The sequence below is a fragment of the Coffea arabica genome, chromosome 3e, assembly GCF_036785885.1.
Source record: "Coffea arabica cultivar ET-39 chromosome 3e, Coffea Arabica ET-39 HiFi, whole genome shotgun sequence".
Classification (NCBI taxonomy): domain Eukaryota; kingdom Viridiplantae; phylum Streptophyta; class Magnoliopsida; order Gentianales; family Rubiaceae; genus Coffea; species Coffea arabica.
Genome location: NC_092315.1, coordinates 44,806,824 through 44,820,548, shown reverse-complemented (window position 1 = coordinate 44,820,548; position 13,725 = coordinate 44,806,824). Strand labels below are relative to the sequence as shown.

Below are 13,725 nucleotides of genomic sequence, written 5' to 3'. Positions count from 1 at the left end.
TAAGGACACTACTATCAAGGAAAAGAATGGAAACTAAATATTTCCAATATTGCTAGTCTTCAATTTTCGTTTATTAGTTTTATTTGTGCTATGAGTTTCTTCAATTGTTTGTTCTCTGTTTAAATGTGTCTACATTTCGCGCATAAAAAAATGCTCAAAAAGTTAAAGCTACAAATTAAATCTCGAGTAAATGTTTAATCTCAAAGAGAATTACATGGAAAAATATTTTCCATCCAAAAGCACAAGCAATATACCACAATTGCAAAGCCAAAAAGATGGCAGAAAGAAAGAATAAAGATATAGCAAATTTTTATTTGAGGTCATTCTTCCTCAGCCAAAACCATTCTACTAAGAGGACTCGGACCAAGTTTTTTCCTTCTCATGGCACTTCTTCTTCTAATAATTTCCATTTCATTCCTTCTCCTAAGTTGCATCATTGCTTCTTCTTCAATCACAAATCTCCTCATTAGCACATCATCTGTCAATGATTTTCCGCGAAAAATTTTCCTCCCTTCCGTGCTAATTCTCCCGCTTGGAGTTCTAATTTCTTGCTGTATGGGAACTGGTTTTGATCTTGGATAACTATTACTCCTTCTAGGTGGAACATCACCATGGAAAACTTCAGTGTAGGAGGAGATTGGCGCACACAAACAAACTCGAGTAAACGATGAAGCAACCTTCAAAGAGGTGCATTTCCTTAGCTTGTGCCTGTTAGAATTTGTACCTGGAATTTCTGTTGATCTCGAAATAGTTTTCCATATACTGGCATTTGGTGTTGGAATTTCAGTTGGTTTTGCTACACTACCCTTCCAAACTGTAGCCATCTGCATTGCTCTTTGGTACCAGGGCTTCCTGCAATGTAGCATGATCATTACTTTAATTTAGGTATAAGTTTTTTTTTCTTTTTAACTAGTGCTATAAAAAAAAGACTTCTAATTGGAGGTGATAATAAACGAAATACAAATTGAACTATGCAAAAAGAGTTTGAACTTATTTAAGCATGTGCTTGGATATAATTAGCCACATAATCTATATTTAAGTATTGAATAATTACTGTGTGTCTGTGTGTAATTTATTGCATAAAAATATTCTTTCTTGTCCACATTCTCTCTTCATCTAACCTACAAGATTTGATTATGCTTTTGTGTAATCTAATGCTGGTGATTCTGCTTTGGATCCTCAGCCCCAATTACAATAGTTAAAAATATTCTAGCCTTGGATTCTTGAGTTGCTTTTGACAAATCAGCCTTACAACATTTTCCACCAAGCCCCAACAGAAACATTTTATTTAATTCCACAATCTTGACACAAAAACCAAATGGAAAGTAAAGAAAAAAAAAAGGAAAGAAACCATAAATCCAGATCACCACAGTGCACACTTTTCTGTGTTGCTTTTGACATCATCAGTTTCAAGAAATTGTTAGCTTTTCATATTCTTGCCCAAATCAAAGTCATTCAACACGTTCCAAAGCTTTATACTTTTCTAGATACACCTGTAATTATTATGCTTAAGGAGATAAAGAGACAGACACCCAACTTCACCAAATCTTTCTTTTCTTTTCTGAGGGAAAAAGTGAAGATGGAAACTACCATCATGCTAAGAAAGAAAAAAGAAATTATTCTATAACTCTAAAGCAAAGTAGAATGAAGAGTTCTTTAAAAGCATTCTAGAATTGGTCAAGTCATCAGCGTGAAAATGAACTGACTTTCTAGCCATGCCGGGAGAAATAGGCAAAAGACCAAAGACTCTGGTCAAGATTTATGACCAAATCATTAATACCAAAAAAAAAAAGAAACAAATTCATTAAATTGGTCACTCAAAAGAAAAAGGAAAAAAATAGAAAGAAAGCATCGAGACCAAAAAAGTTGAAGCCCACGTCTAGTTGTAGCCCATAAACTAACACATAGGTGTGAGATTCGAGATTAAGTGGCCGTTATGAATTTTAAAATCCACTGGACTTTAGGTTTTCCAACAGGCCCACATGTTAAATAGTAGGCCCTGAAGTTGACAAAGAATTGTAAGAGAACCCCACTAGACATTTAAGTAAAGAAATTGTATTAATGGGCCAGGTCGTAATGGACTTAAGTAGGAAAATGCAGTGAGCAATTTCATGCTTTTGTTTTCAGTAAAATTTGATCATTTTCATGAATAAAGAGCTGTGAACAAATTGAGGGAAAAAAAAAATCATGTTTTTATTTTGAAAGAGAAAAATTTTATAAGTTAATAAGTAAAGTAACTCTGTATAAATCATAACTTCATGAGGTATATATATCAAATTTCTCCAGCATATGATGTTTATCTGATTGAAAAGTAACTATAGTTGTTTGATAAGAAAGTATTTTCATTCTAAAAGTGAACTGAGTAATTAAAATGAACTAATAAAAATGAAAATATAACAACACTAACCAAGAATAACCTAAAAAAAATGGGTTAATGTAAATTTGTGAAATTCAAATAGATTAGGGGCCTTGTGACCTTGTTTTTGTTGTTTTTTTTTGGGGGGGGGGGGGGGGGTGGGGATTAGTTGCCTATATTAAAAAAATGAAAAATTGTAATTGTAATATTGGCCTTCATATCTTCCCATTTATATGGTGAAATTCATTTTTTCTACTAAACCAACAGCTGAAAAGAACATTAAAAAAAAATAAATAAAAAAAAAACTCTCTTGCAATTTCAGATATCCTTTTTACTTCAACTCTCTCTGCTGTAAAGTGGTAGCCATTTCTTTGCAGGCAAGAGATATCAGTTAAGGGCACAACTGAAGAAGAAAGACTCTAAACAACTAAGGAACTGCTGAATTCAGGAGCTAAGAAAAAAAAAAATGAACCCGTTTTAGTGCTACAGATTCTGCATAATACAGAGCAGGAAAGTGTAAAAGTGATTATAATATGCATGGGGTAAATCTTACGTACCTTGCTTGTGATGAGTTCTTCGGATCTTGCATGAACAAACCAGATAATGAGTATGAGAGAGCTGTAGAAAGAGAGCAGCAAGGTAGCTCATCTGGTTAGAACTTAGAACTGAGTTAAAATGAGCAAACGCTACTGCAGTTTTGGTTCGGATTATGTGATTGAAAGATGTGTTGGCAATATGGGTTCCTTTTTATTTTTTTAAACCTTTCCCTTTAATTCTTTATTCTGTACTTCTCCTTTTGCTTTGGCAGACATGATTCCTATTGATATTGTCACACACACATCACACACACTCTTAGATATTCAAATTTACAAAGGCAAAAGTGCAATTGCTGCTTTTTTGAGTCAAATTTCCAAGGACGCCCTATTCACTTTACCATAAAGCTATAGCATGATATGATGCATTTCTTTCTGAATTCGTAGTATGTATGGCAGTAGTGCCTTTGTAATCATCATGTTCACTTCCTTACTATTATGTTAATCATTGTGAGCATGTAAGATCAGTTGGAACACTGACTTTGTGTACTAAAAGCCTGCCATTTATCTTCCTTTTCTTATCTTTCTTTTCCTAGCTTAAGTGTGGCTTACAACAATCATGGAGGATGAAGTCTTGTTTGGGGAAATTCTTCATGCTTTAACAGCATATGTCCAACATTATTAGTTCTTAATCTTTATAGTACTAATCTAACTTTTCTATATTACCCATTCTTGAAATATGGCACTAGTACTCATTCTTAAGTCTATAGGACCATGGTACTAGCTAGCACTATTTTTTTTTTAAAATTAAACAGGTACTGTAAAGGGTAAAAATAAATACTACCCATTACATGCCAATTCCACATTTGAAATAAATGATATGTGGACTAATTTCTCTTTTACATTCTCAAACTCGTACCTATTCTCACTTGTACGCTCTAAACTAGTGGAACTAGTGGAACAAAACACCGTACAAATGTCAATAACAGTTTGGATAGTGTATTATTTGAAATATTATTTGGAATAATTACTGTAACACTTTTTGTGATATGATGTATGTGAGATAAAAAGGTGATTGAGAATATAAAAAGGTAGGTTGGGAAATGTGTTTGTGATGCAAGCGAAATATTATTTGGAATAATTTTGGTATCCAAACACTCATATTATGTATTATTTTGTTCCAACTGCAATTTCTTTGCTCTTTTTGACCATTTTCAGTATACTGTCATTAATTTGTACCGTTCTCTATTTCATTAGTTTTGTTTATGCCGTAATCAATTGGATTTAAGCATTACACATATGAAATGTTAGGATGCAAAAGTGTTTGAAATTGAAATTTATGGTACAAAGTGAGAATGTATTACAAAGTAGAGTTAATCCATCATATATTTTCTGGGATTGTTTCTACTTTGCATGTTTCAGATCTAGGCTTCCAGCCTTGTAGCATTGATTAGACTATCTTTGATCCTTTAATAAAGTGTATGGTAAAGTTGTGCAGAGATTTGAGACAATGTTGCTAGCTTACTATGAATACACATGATGCGAATCTTCTTTACATTGCCTGCCTTTTCTTTTATCAAAAAAAGGAAGCAAAAAAAAAAAAAAAAATAGTCATCTATCCACTTATATTGTACAGTAATATTTTAAACGTGATTAGCAAAATTTCCCTAATCTGTCATGATGCACAAAACGACCTTCATATGAAATGTGTCACCATCTGCTGTGATATTTAGGAAGGTGCAGAAAGTGAAAAGAACAAACAAAGACAGGACAATAGAACATATGGAACAATTTGGTAGATGAATCATGAACTCAAATTACAACACGTTGTAATCTTATGTTTTTATAGTTAAATTATTAGGTTAGAAGAAAGAATTAGTTTTATTTTATTTGACAGGCAAATGCAAGTGTAGAACACCCTGTCAATAATTGGTGCTGTAGATTTACACGTTTCATTGAGAAACTAAAACAAAGAAATCCATTTATTTTTGGGATAATATCAGAAACCTTCCTTGAGGATTCTCCTGATATCACTTGGCACCCTGAGGTTTTAAAAATATTACTTACCTCTTCTAGTAATTGTAAAAAGACTATATTAGCCCTCACTTAATACGTAATCACATATCAAATAAATAGAGCTCCAAAATTATTATTTTTTTTAAAAAAACACCTTCTTATTTCGTAAATTATGCAAATTGAATTTTGTTTATGTTTTACTGTTTGTGATCGTAATAGAGTGGATATGATTTGTTTACTTATTTTGAGTTGATTTTCGTAATGATTAGTACAATTTAAAGGTTTGGGCACGGGTTGAAAAGAAGTTGAAAAAAAATATAAAATTCATAAGAAATCAGTTTTGAGCAAATCAGGAACTTTTGCATAACTCCAAGACTAATAGACTAATACTTGTTATTGTTCTCATGTGACATAACTTTGTAATAGCAGGAATTAAACAAGAGGACAACTTTCAGGATCTGTTTGAATCCACACCCTTTTAAGGTTGCCCTTAGAATACTGCATCTCCTACACTTTGTTCTCCTAACAAATTCTAAGCATTAGCACTTAATTAACAGGTTATGCAAGGATAAACCAAAACTCAACCACAACATCACAGCTTGGGATAAACTTAAATAAAATTAATTATGTGAATCTGGGGATTAATTCAACATTTCGAAATGTTAAACAGCTGAATGCCAACCTCAATACATCTCTATTCCATAACACAATCAAAGTGGTTAAAAGGAAAGGAAAGAAGCACTTTTTACAAGCAACTCTTTTGCCAAGCCAAATGATCAGTCACAAACTATCAAGCATATTAAACATGCCACGATAGAAACAAAAACCAGCAAGGCTTAAAAACCATGATGTTACAATACATGTTCAAAACTCCATGCATTGGGTCTAAATGCTACATTCAAATCTAGAAGAAGTCTGCCACTTCAGCTGGTAGTCAAACTGCTCATGCTATTTGTACATCTCGAGATGATGAAACTGCAGTGCAAGTAAAAGCTTAGCCTTTCTGCTACAAAGATATTATCTAATTCCCAGCTGAATGATAGCTGGGCTGCTTATTCTGAACAGAGCATGAATCATGACAATGTTTTGTCCTCGAGTTTGGAACTTGGAGTTCAGAACCTTCCAAGTTCCGCCATTTATAAGAAGGTAACTTGTCTGCAATTTTTTAAGTTGTTTTTGAACTCCCTCACTGGCTATCAGGTTCACCAGGAAGTTGGCGACTCCAGCCGCCAGAGCCAGCTTTGCGTTCACCCCGCTTTCTTTTATTCTTTGGAAAATGAATCTCCGTGGCTAAGCATGATTTTAGAGTCGATTGCTCCTGAGAAATGGCAGGTTCTGTCTCTTTATCAAGATCTTCCAATGCTGGAAAGGTTGGATTAGTACTTTCCTCTTCTCCACTAATCTCAGCATCTTGATGCTTGTCTGCCGAGGCAATATGAGTTTGTTTGAACGTTTGTATCTCCATTCCGACAGATTCATTATGTATCAGAATATTATCCACAATCTGAAATATCAGAGTTAGAAAATAGATGCCACACACAGTTCTACCTGAGCGAAATGATACAAACTTATCATTGCAGCAAACAACATCACACAACATAACAAAAATGAAGACAAAAGAATGGAGTTACAAGGTTGCTATTTGTATTTGGAAATATCCTAGTTCAGTGAAGTCAAAAAGAATGACAACTTAATAGATGACCATCTCGAAATTTTAGAATACCAAGTTTTAAGTAAGATTTCCACCAGGATGATCACAAGAGCTGATTGGTTAGTAAAACTACACAACCGGTATCACCATTGTGATAGATTTCCTCCATTCTTCTCAAGAAAATTTTTTGACGATTAATCTTAATTTTTGTGTATGTTCCATGTAAAGTGGCCAAAAGTGGTTTTGAAGCTGTTTCGTCAAATGATAAATAGGATACATCAGTCTTCTAAACCGTCTTCTGGCAGATTATCAGTTCCATGACTCATGAGCTTTTTAAGAGAAGTTGAGGTGTTTTAAGCATGTAGACAAAAGAAGAAACTGGTTCAGTGCAATAGATGGGAAAAGATCAAGTAGGTATTAAAGAATAATTGAATTCAAAGTTCCAACCATGTTGCTCAAAAGGACAAGAAAGTTTATGTCCAATGAATCTAAGCAACAAAATATTATATGCATAATGTCCAGGGCAGAAATACATCGGACAACTCTATACAAGCAAAATTATTGAATCACTCTTTTTCCATTCACTCACTGTCATAAAGAGCAGAGAAATGAAAGAGCTCAAAACCACACGGCAATAAGACCCTAAGACTAAGAAACACATTTACAACTTCCCCAATACACAAATGATAATCCTTTTGCAAAAATTCCTCATACTCTTATGAAAAAAAACAATTAGACAAACTCATTGGAATTTGAAACAAAGACTCTGACCGGAGTGTGCAAGCCCAAATAGGTTCACTAAATTTGAATTATTCAAAATTAGAACTTGATGTTTCAAAGCATCTTTTCCATTGATTTGTGTAAAAGGAATGATGCCTTCCACTATCTCCAGCACACCAATGCAGAAGAATGGGAAATACTCTAAATACGTCTAAGGACAACCAATTCAATCTTTTTATGCCTGAAACAACTACATTTCCTACAGTTAAGATTTAATTCGGTTGCGTAGCAGTTAAACATTCTACAAAGACCTTGGCCCAGAGAAAACACTTTATGTTCTTAAACTTGAAGACAATGATTATTGGAAAATCCTCTAAGAGAAGTTTAACGTCCCACTACCACTCAATGCCATATCAGCACAATTACCACAAACAACACTCAGTTATATAAGTGTCCTGTCTGGGCTGTGTCTGTGAGTGTACATGCTACACAAATATGTACCGACCATACCAGCAACTTATGAAACAAGCAAGATTGATAAGCATATACATGTAATCAGCCTTACTTTTTCACATGAATCAGCAACTTGTGCCTGATGATGGGTCACATCAGCTGACGATAGAAGTCCTACTGTGCTCTCAATTATATCAGGAATGAGAATACCCTCGCCATAATTCGAAACTGCAGTATCAGGCAAAACAAAATCTCCTAGATCATATTCTGGCATATGCTGAATTGATGAATATAAACCTCCTACTGAGACTGTATCTCCATTGCAGGCGGAGAATGTGGGGCTACGAACAGAACTGTTCAGTAGATCACAGGGCACAAGATGGTTTATACTTTCAGACGAAGAAAATTTTCCAGCATACTTGGTCATTATTGAATCAAGTGTGGACTTCAGCTTGTGAACTCGAGTATGTATCATATCAATCTTCTGAAGGATGCGCTCCTGGAATTCAGTATCTACTTTATTAACTAACCATTCATTATTAAAGCCAAACTCATCACAGCTAGCAGGATTCTCTCCAGGAAACACTGCCATGGAAAAATGTTAAATAAGAAGCAGCAAAGTTGGCAACATAACAGAGCAACTTCATGTTCAAAGGTGTTTACTAGTATATGAAATAAAGGAGGTAGGATTTGTAACACAGATAATAAGAAAATAGCTCCAAGGAATCATTATTTCCAGGAACAAATATACACATTATACAAGGAACCATTTTACAGGACAAATGAACACCTATTCTTGCATAAATTCATTTCTCTTTCCTGCAACTACTCTTCAGCTTTAGCATTGGTAGCCTGAACCATTATATTAATGCATCCCTAAGATTCTTTTTTTTTTTTTGCATCTTTAAGATTCATAAATGAAGAAATATAGAGATTCAAATGTGCACAACATACATGCATTGATTTACAGACATATTTGTTTTTCTTTCCTTCATTTACCATTGCAACTTGTCTTCATTGCGATTAATAAAAAGTCTAAAACTTAACTAACTCATCTAGCAAAACAGTTTAGCATTCAAAGTGTTTCCTTTCCATTAGTGTAAACTAAAATGTGCAATTAATCTACTGTATCCACCTGCTTAACTAAGATTCTGAGTGGCTTCCTATTGGCCGTACATTGAAACAACTTTGACCAAGATGATGTTTCATGGTTCTTCACAATTTTTTTTTGATCCATGTATTTATTTGAATATTTAGCTATGAAAGAAAATAAATTTTAGTCTTTAATCTCATCAAGGTAGACCCCTGCTTGCATCAATGTGGTATATCAACATGAAACATCTTTCCCAATTCAATTGCTGTATCTGTTAGGTTACTTTTTGCGCAGAGCAAAAGAATATTCTTCCGTGCAAAGAAACATTTCGGTAGTAGAAAACAAGGGTAGACAACATAATGTATGTCTGATGTAATAATTTCTAGAAGTTTCAGATAATAAGTTAAATTTTTAGTAGCTAGCTGAGAAAATTTTCAAGCCAAAATCCCAGATAATCTCCTTGTAATGTTGAAAAAATTTATCTCGAAAAGGCAAATAGCTTTATGGTGGTTTCTTCAGTCCTTGGAAAATTCTAACAGACATATTTAAAAAAAGAAAATGATCAATAACCATGACAAGCCTATGAAAGTTGCGATCCAAACTTAAAGTAATGAGAAACATCAGATTCGTGTTTTATGTTTTTATTCTGACTTAGATACCTGGATTACCAAAATCATCAGCCACAGAATTTCCATCCTGATCAGATCTCTTACTTTCTGCTACATGTCAAAGGCCAGACCTGAAATTAGAGCCATATCGAAGAAAAACAGAATATTTCATGCCAAGCACCCAAAAAAAAGGGCAAAAGACATACCACGATAAGAGAAAAGATTATGATGTGCCATATATGTTGCCGTATCAGTTGTAGATTCAACTCTCTTTCTTTTTCTCCTTTTCAAGGGCATTTTTCTGTGGCTTTGTGACGTATATGGAAGAGACTTAGAGCCAAATTCTTCTACTTGTAATTGATCAAATGGCATAAGTTTATTCTGATCATATGCTGCAATATGTCTTCTATACTTTGAGGCTTGTGACTCAATTTCCTTTATTTTCAGTTCAGTCCATTTGCACCTCCACATCAGATTGCGTATAAAGTTTCTCCAGTGACTAGTTAGCTTTTTCTTCCTGCAAAATATTGAAGTGTATAGAACTGATAGGTCATGTATAGAATCAGATTTACCAGCTTTGCTACTGTCATTGCTAAACAACACAAATGTTCATATATGAATCAAATTGTCAACTATTTTCCATTCATAATATGCCTAAGCCTTCTAAAGACCTAGAAACAAAAACAAAAACAAGGATCTCGGGAGAAAGAAAAGAAGAGGATGATATTTAAATAGCACTACATTTATTGTGTCAAAAAAACAAGAGTTCACAATAAAAATGTTGTGTTACAAACAATGGTTCCTCTAGTATTAAAAAGTTCTAACTGAATCACAAAGGCAATTGTTACATCTGCAAATGGTCACACTGCAATGTTAACTATTGGATATGGGATCCAACTCAAATCAAGAATCACTGTAACAGGATATATGAGCCAATTTCTAGAAGAATAAACATATAAATTCCACACCTTTCAGGTAATTATATTTGGTGGCAAACTGGGCTTTTGATAAGAAAATATTGGCAGAGGAATCTGCAATAGCAATCAGAATCATGCTAACCAATCATTGTTATAGCTTTTCACATCGACTGTTTCAAGCATAAAGTGCATTCTCAACCTTCAAATTAATACACTAAGCCCTTCCTCGACAAAATTAACCAACGAAGAGCCAGATCAAAGTTGGTAGAAGAAAATAAACCCAGAAATAACAGATTGTTCAGACCTGTCTTCAAGGTTCACCTTCTCTTTTCTTAATTCAAATTGATGAAGCTAGCCCAGGAAAAAGAAACTGACCTTAAGGACATCATGTAATGAATTGAGAGGAAGAAAAGAGCAGACTACACAGAAGAAGGTACAGAAGAAACGAAACTTTGGGAACGTAAGATAAAAAAAAATATATTAGTGGCATCTTTGAGTTCAAAAATATTGGTCTGGTTGCATCTGTTAACTCTATAACTTATTTCTCAGTTCATGCTCATTGCCAAAAATCCTTTATTCCATATTTGTCGCTTCACCTATAGATGCATGGTACAAGCTTGAGAGTCTCAAGCTGAGCTTTACAATGTTGCTTTTAGGGGTTTCCAACAGACGGGGTACATAAATAAAGATTTAGTTAAGAAGATTTCTCTGACCCTTATGTATATGCTGGAAGCTCGGATAGCAGCATATTTGGGTTTTACATAACAATGAATGCCATTTTCCAACATATCACTTCCAAGCCAGTCTAAGGCAATGGAGGACTTCCCCTGGGTTACACGGAGCTTCATTAGACAAGCTGATCTACGCAGATGAGCCTGTACACAATTTCCTAGATCTTAGGGGTAAAGGAAGTAAGATGTCTAACTATCAGTACTAGCAAAAAAAACAACAAGGGAAATAGCTTTAAAACTGTCAGGATTTCCATCTAATGAATATCGGTGATTACAACAATTATGAATACCAGGTAAAGGATACTGTTCTAAAGCTAAAATTGTTCCTTGTGCAACGCAAACAATGGCGTAGAGAAACATCTTGTAGAAGCAAAACTATACCTCATTGGAAAGAAACTGCTCAATCCATCAAATGGAGATCCCAGTCCACCAGGGTCATATAGTTGTGACTCAACTTCAGCATCACTGAACCCAGAAGAATTCTCTTCTCCAGATGTAGTGTCGGCAAATGAGCTTGAGCATTCAGTAGCATCAGGATCTTCTTTTGCAGCCAATCTACTGTCAGGATTCCTTTTAGAACCAATTACATCAACAGCTGCATCCTCAGTGACCTTTGGAAGTTTAATTTGTTCACCTAAGCCTTTTCCGTCAGGGCTTGCAAAAGTTTTACCAGCCTTTCTACTCGATGTGTTAGTTGCTGTGACACCTGCTATACCCTTTGAATCAGACTCGAGCGGTAGTTGAGCAGGGGACATGATCACAGGCTTTCATCAATTCCAGCTCATTCTCTTGGCTAATTTACGGAAGGAAAATAGAAATAAATAGCCCGAGTCCACATTCAACCAGGCTCATGTTAGTGCTACTAAACTTACAAACTATAAACATCATCCAAATAATGATAATACATCCACCAGGAGGTGAAGCTTGAGATACTCATAATGAGTTGAACTACAAACAAATTCGCTCAATTCAACGAGATATCTTTTAAATAAAAATCCTAAAGAAGCACATACAAACCGATAGAGCTAGCAGATTGTTTTACCATCAACAAACTATCCATGAGACTGCCAAGCTATTGAGGCTTATAAAACAATAATGTTAACAAATCCACGCAAAACAGAGGGAAAAACAACAAATGATTTAACAAGTTTAGTGCTTGACTGCAAAATTTCAATGTCCAAGCCAAATGTCTGGAAAATGGAATCAAAATTAAGAAAGGCATAACTTAAGAAAATTTAAGATTACTAGCTTGTGCTGCTTAACTACTTACAGAATTAAAACGGGATTTATACACCATGATTGTACAAGTTTATAGCATTATGTCAAAATAAACAAAATTGAACCAAATACCCACAACACCCAAAAATAAAGTAAAGAATAAGCAGTCAAAAACTCCTGCAAATTCACAAAATCAAACACACAGAATAATCATTAACCAGCTAACTAGCTAAGCATGCATAGCCAACTAAATAATCGCTCAACAAATTAACAAACCACAAAGCAACTCTCTAACAAGCAATTTCTTACATGCAAAAGAACAAAGAAACAATTCAAATTCAAGAAAGAAAAGCTGCTCAAAATCAGAAACAAAAATAGAGGCCAAAAAAAAAAATCCCACAACAGCATTTGCACAACATTTAAACATACAGAGAAAGCTAACTGAATTAAAAGCTAAAAGGGTTCAAATTTTTAGCCACAAAGAGAAAAATGCAGGCAGAAAAGGAAAGGGGTACCTGGGCCGGGAATGAAAGTAGCAGAGGTGTAGTTAAGCAGACAGGGGCGGCGACACAAGTGTGTGAAATGAGAGGGTACGGAGGCAGTTAACGTTAGGACTTAGGAACATGAGCATAACCTAAGTCTGTGCTGTTAGCAATAAATTAATACTACAAGTGCTAAATTAACATCTCATGAGTTCTTTTCTTAATCTAATACTATTCTTTTTGGTATTTAATTTTTTCCTCTATAATGGTTCCCGCTTTTAGATGGTACCGGACTACCGGGTCTACTTGTATATTCGATGGCATCTATACTGGGAATTTTTGGCAAGGGCGAGCAGTATAGTTTGAGGATGCACTTTTAGTTTTGAAAGTTTGGGGGCTGGACCAAATTGGTCCATAATATTTGAGTCCAAACGAATGTAGTTCTCATTCTCATAAATCCGTTTTTGACTGGATTGGTCTTCAATGTTTCAAGGAATAATTTTGGAAATCTCCCCTAAGATTTTATGAAATATCACTTTGCTCTACCGACGTTTTCAAAATCTCAATTAGCCCCCTTCAAGTTGATAGTTTGTTACCAATGTCAGCCCTCTGATAAAGAATAATATTAGAAAACATATGTTGGAGGAGAGAGAGTATTTTGGTGCCCTTAATACCCTTAGGTTGTCCCCAAAAAAAATTTTCAAAAACTAAGGTAAAAAAGTATACAATTGAAAAATTTTTAGAAATAAGGAAGTCAAAGTGTGAAAAGGAAAAAATTTTGTTGCAATGAGCAACTAATGGTTTCTTGAAAGGCAATGGCTACTTCGAGATGTTGCAGCAGTAATAAAAGGTGGAAACACCTTCAAATATATGGGTAGATTGAGAGGAAATTGGTGGAAGAAAATGGCTAGTTCATCCTTTGAGGGCATTTGTACAAATCACCATTA

The 13,725-nt window shown here is 34.5% G+C and overlaps 2 protein-coding genes across 3 annotated transcripts; both read right to left on the bottom strand.

Moving 5' to 3' along the window:
* Positions 1-151: 151 nt before the first annotated feature.
* Positions 152-3,123, bottom strand: LOC113737220 (uncharacterized). Its single transcript, XM_027264480.2, has 2 exons — positions 2,914-3,123; positions 152-852 (listed from the first exon to the last, which is right to left on the bottom strand). Exons 1-2 carry the CDS (start codon positions 2,943-2,945, stop codon positions 321-323), a joined length of 564 nt encoding a protein of 187 aa, XP_027120281.1. The 5' UTR covers positions 2,946-3,123; the 3' UTR covers positions 152-320.
* A 2,457-nt stretch (positions 3,124-5,580) lies between these two features.
* On the bottom strand, positions 5,581-13,100 carry LOC113736882 (uncharacterized). 2 transcript variants are annotated; one of them, XM_027264073.2, is made up of 6 exons: positions 12,812-13,100; positions 11,460-11,871; positions 9,637-9,947; positions 9,482-9,541; positions 7,842-8,314; positions 5,581-6,409 (listed from the first exon to the last, which is right to left on the bottom strand). In XM_027264073.2, exons 2-6 carry the CDS (start codon positions 11,831-11,833, stop codon positions 6,092-6,094), a joined length of 1,536 nt encoding a protein of 511 aa, XP_027119874.1. In that variant the 5' UTR covers positions 11,834-11,871; positions 12,812-13,100; the 3' UTR covers positions 5,581-6,091. The 2 variants fall into 2 exon arrangements, with proteins under 2 accessions (XP_027119874.1, XP_027119875.1); XM_027264074.2 differs by having other exon boundaries at positions 9,482-9,538; positions 12,812-13,098.
* Between the last annotated feature and the right edge of the window lie 625 nt (positions 13,101-13,725).

Coding starts and splice junctions, on each gene's coding strand:
- LOC113737220 (XM_027264480.2), bottom strand. CDS start 2,945: ATGCAAGATCCGAAGAACTCATCACAAGCAAG. Junction 853..2,913: donor AAGAACTCATCACAAGCAAG/GTACGTAAGATT, acceptor GCTACATTGCAG/GAAGCCCTGGTACCAAAGAG.
- LOC113736882 (XM_027264073.2), bottom strand. CDS start 11,833: ATGTCCCCTGCTCAACTACCGCTCGAGTCTGATTCAAAGGGTATAGCA. Junction 9,542..9,636: donor TAATCTTTTCTCTTATCGTG/GTATGTCTTTTG, acceptor TTTGACATGTAG/CAGAAAGTAAGAGATCTGAT. Junction 6,410..7,841: donor TTGCTGATTCATGTGAAAAA/GTAAGGCTGATT, acceptor CTGATATTTCAG/ATTGTGGATAATATTCTGAT.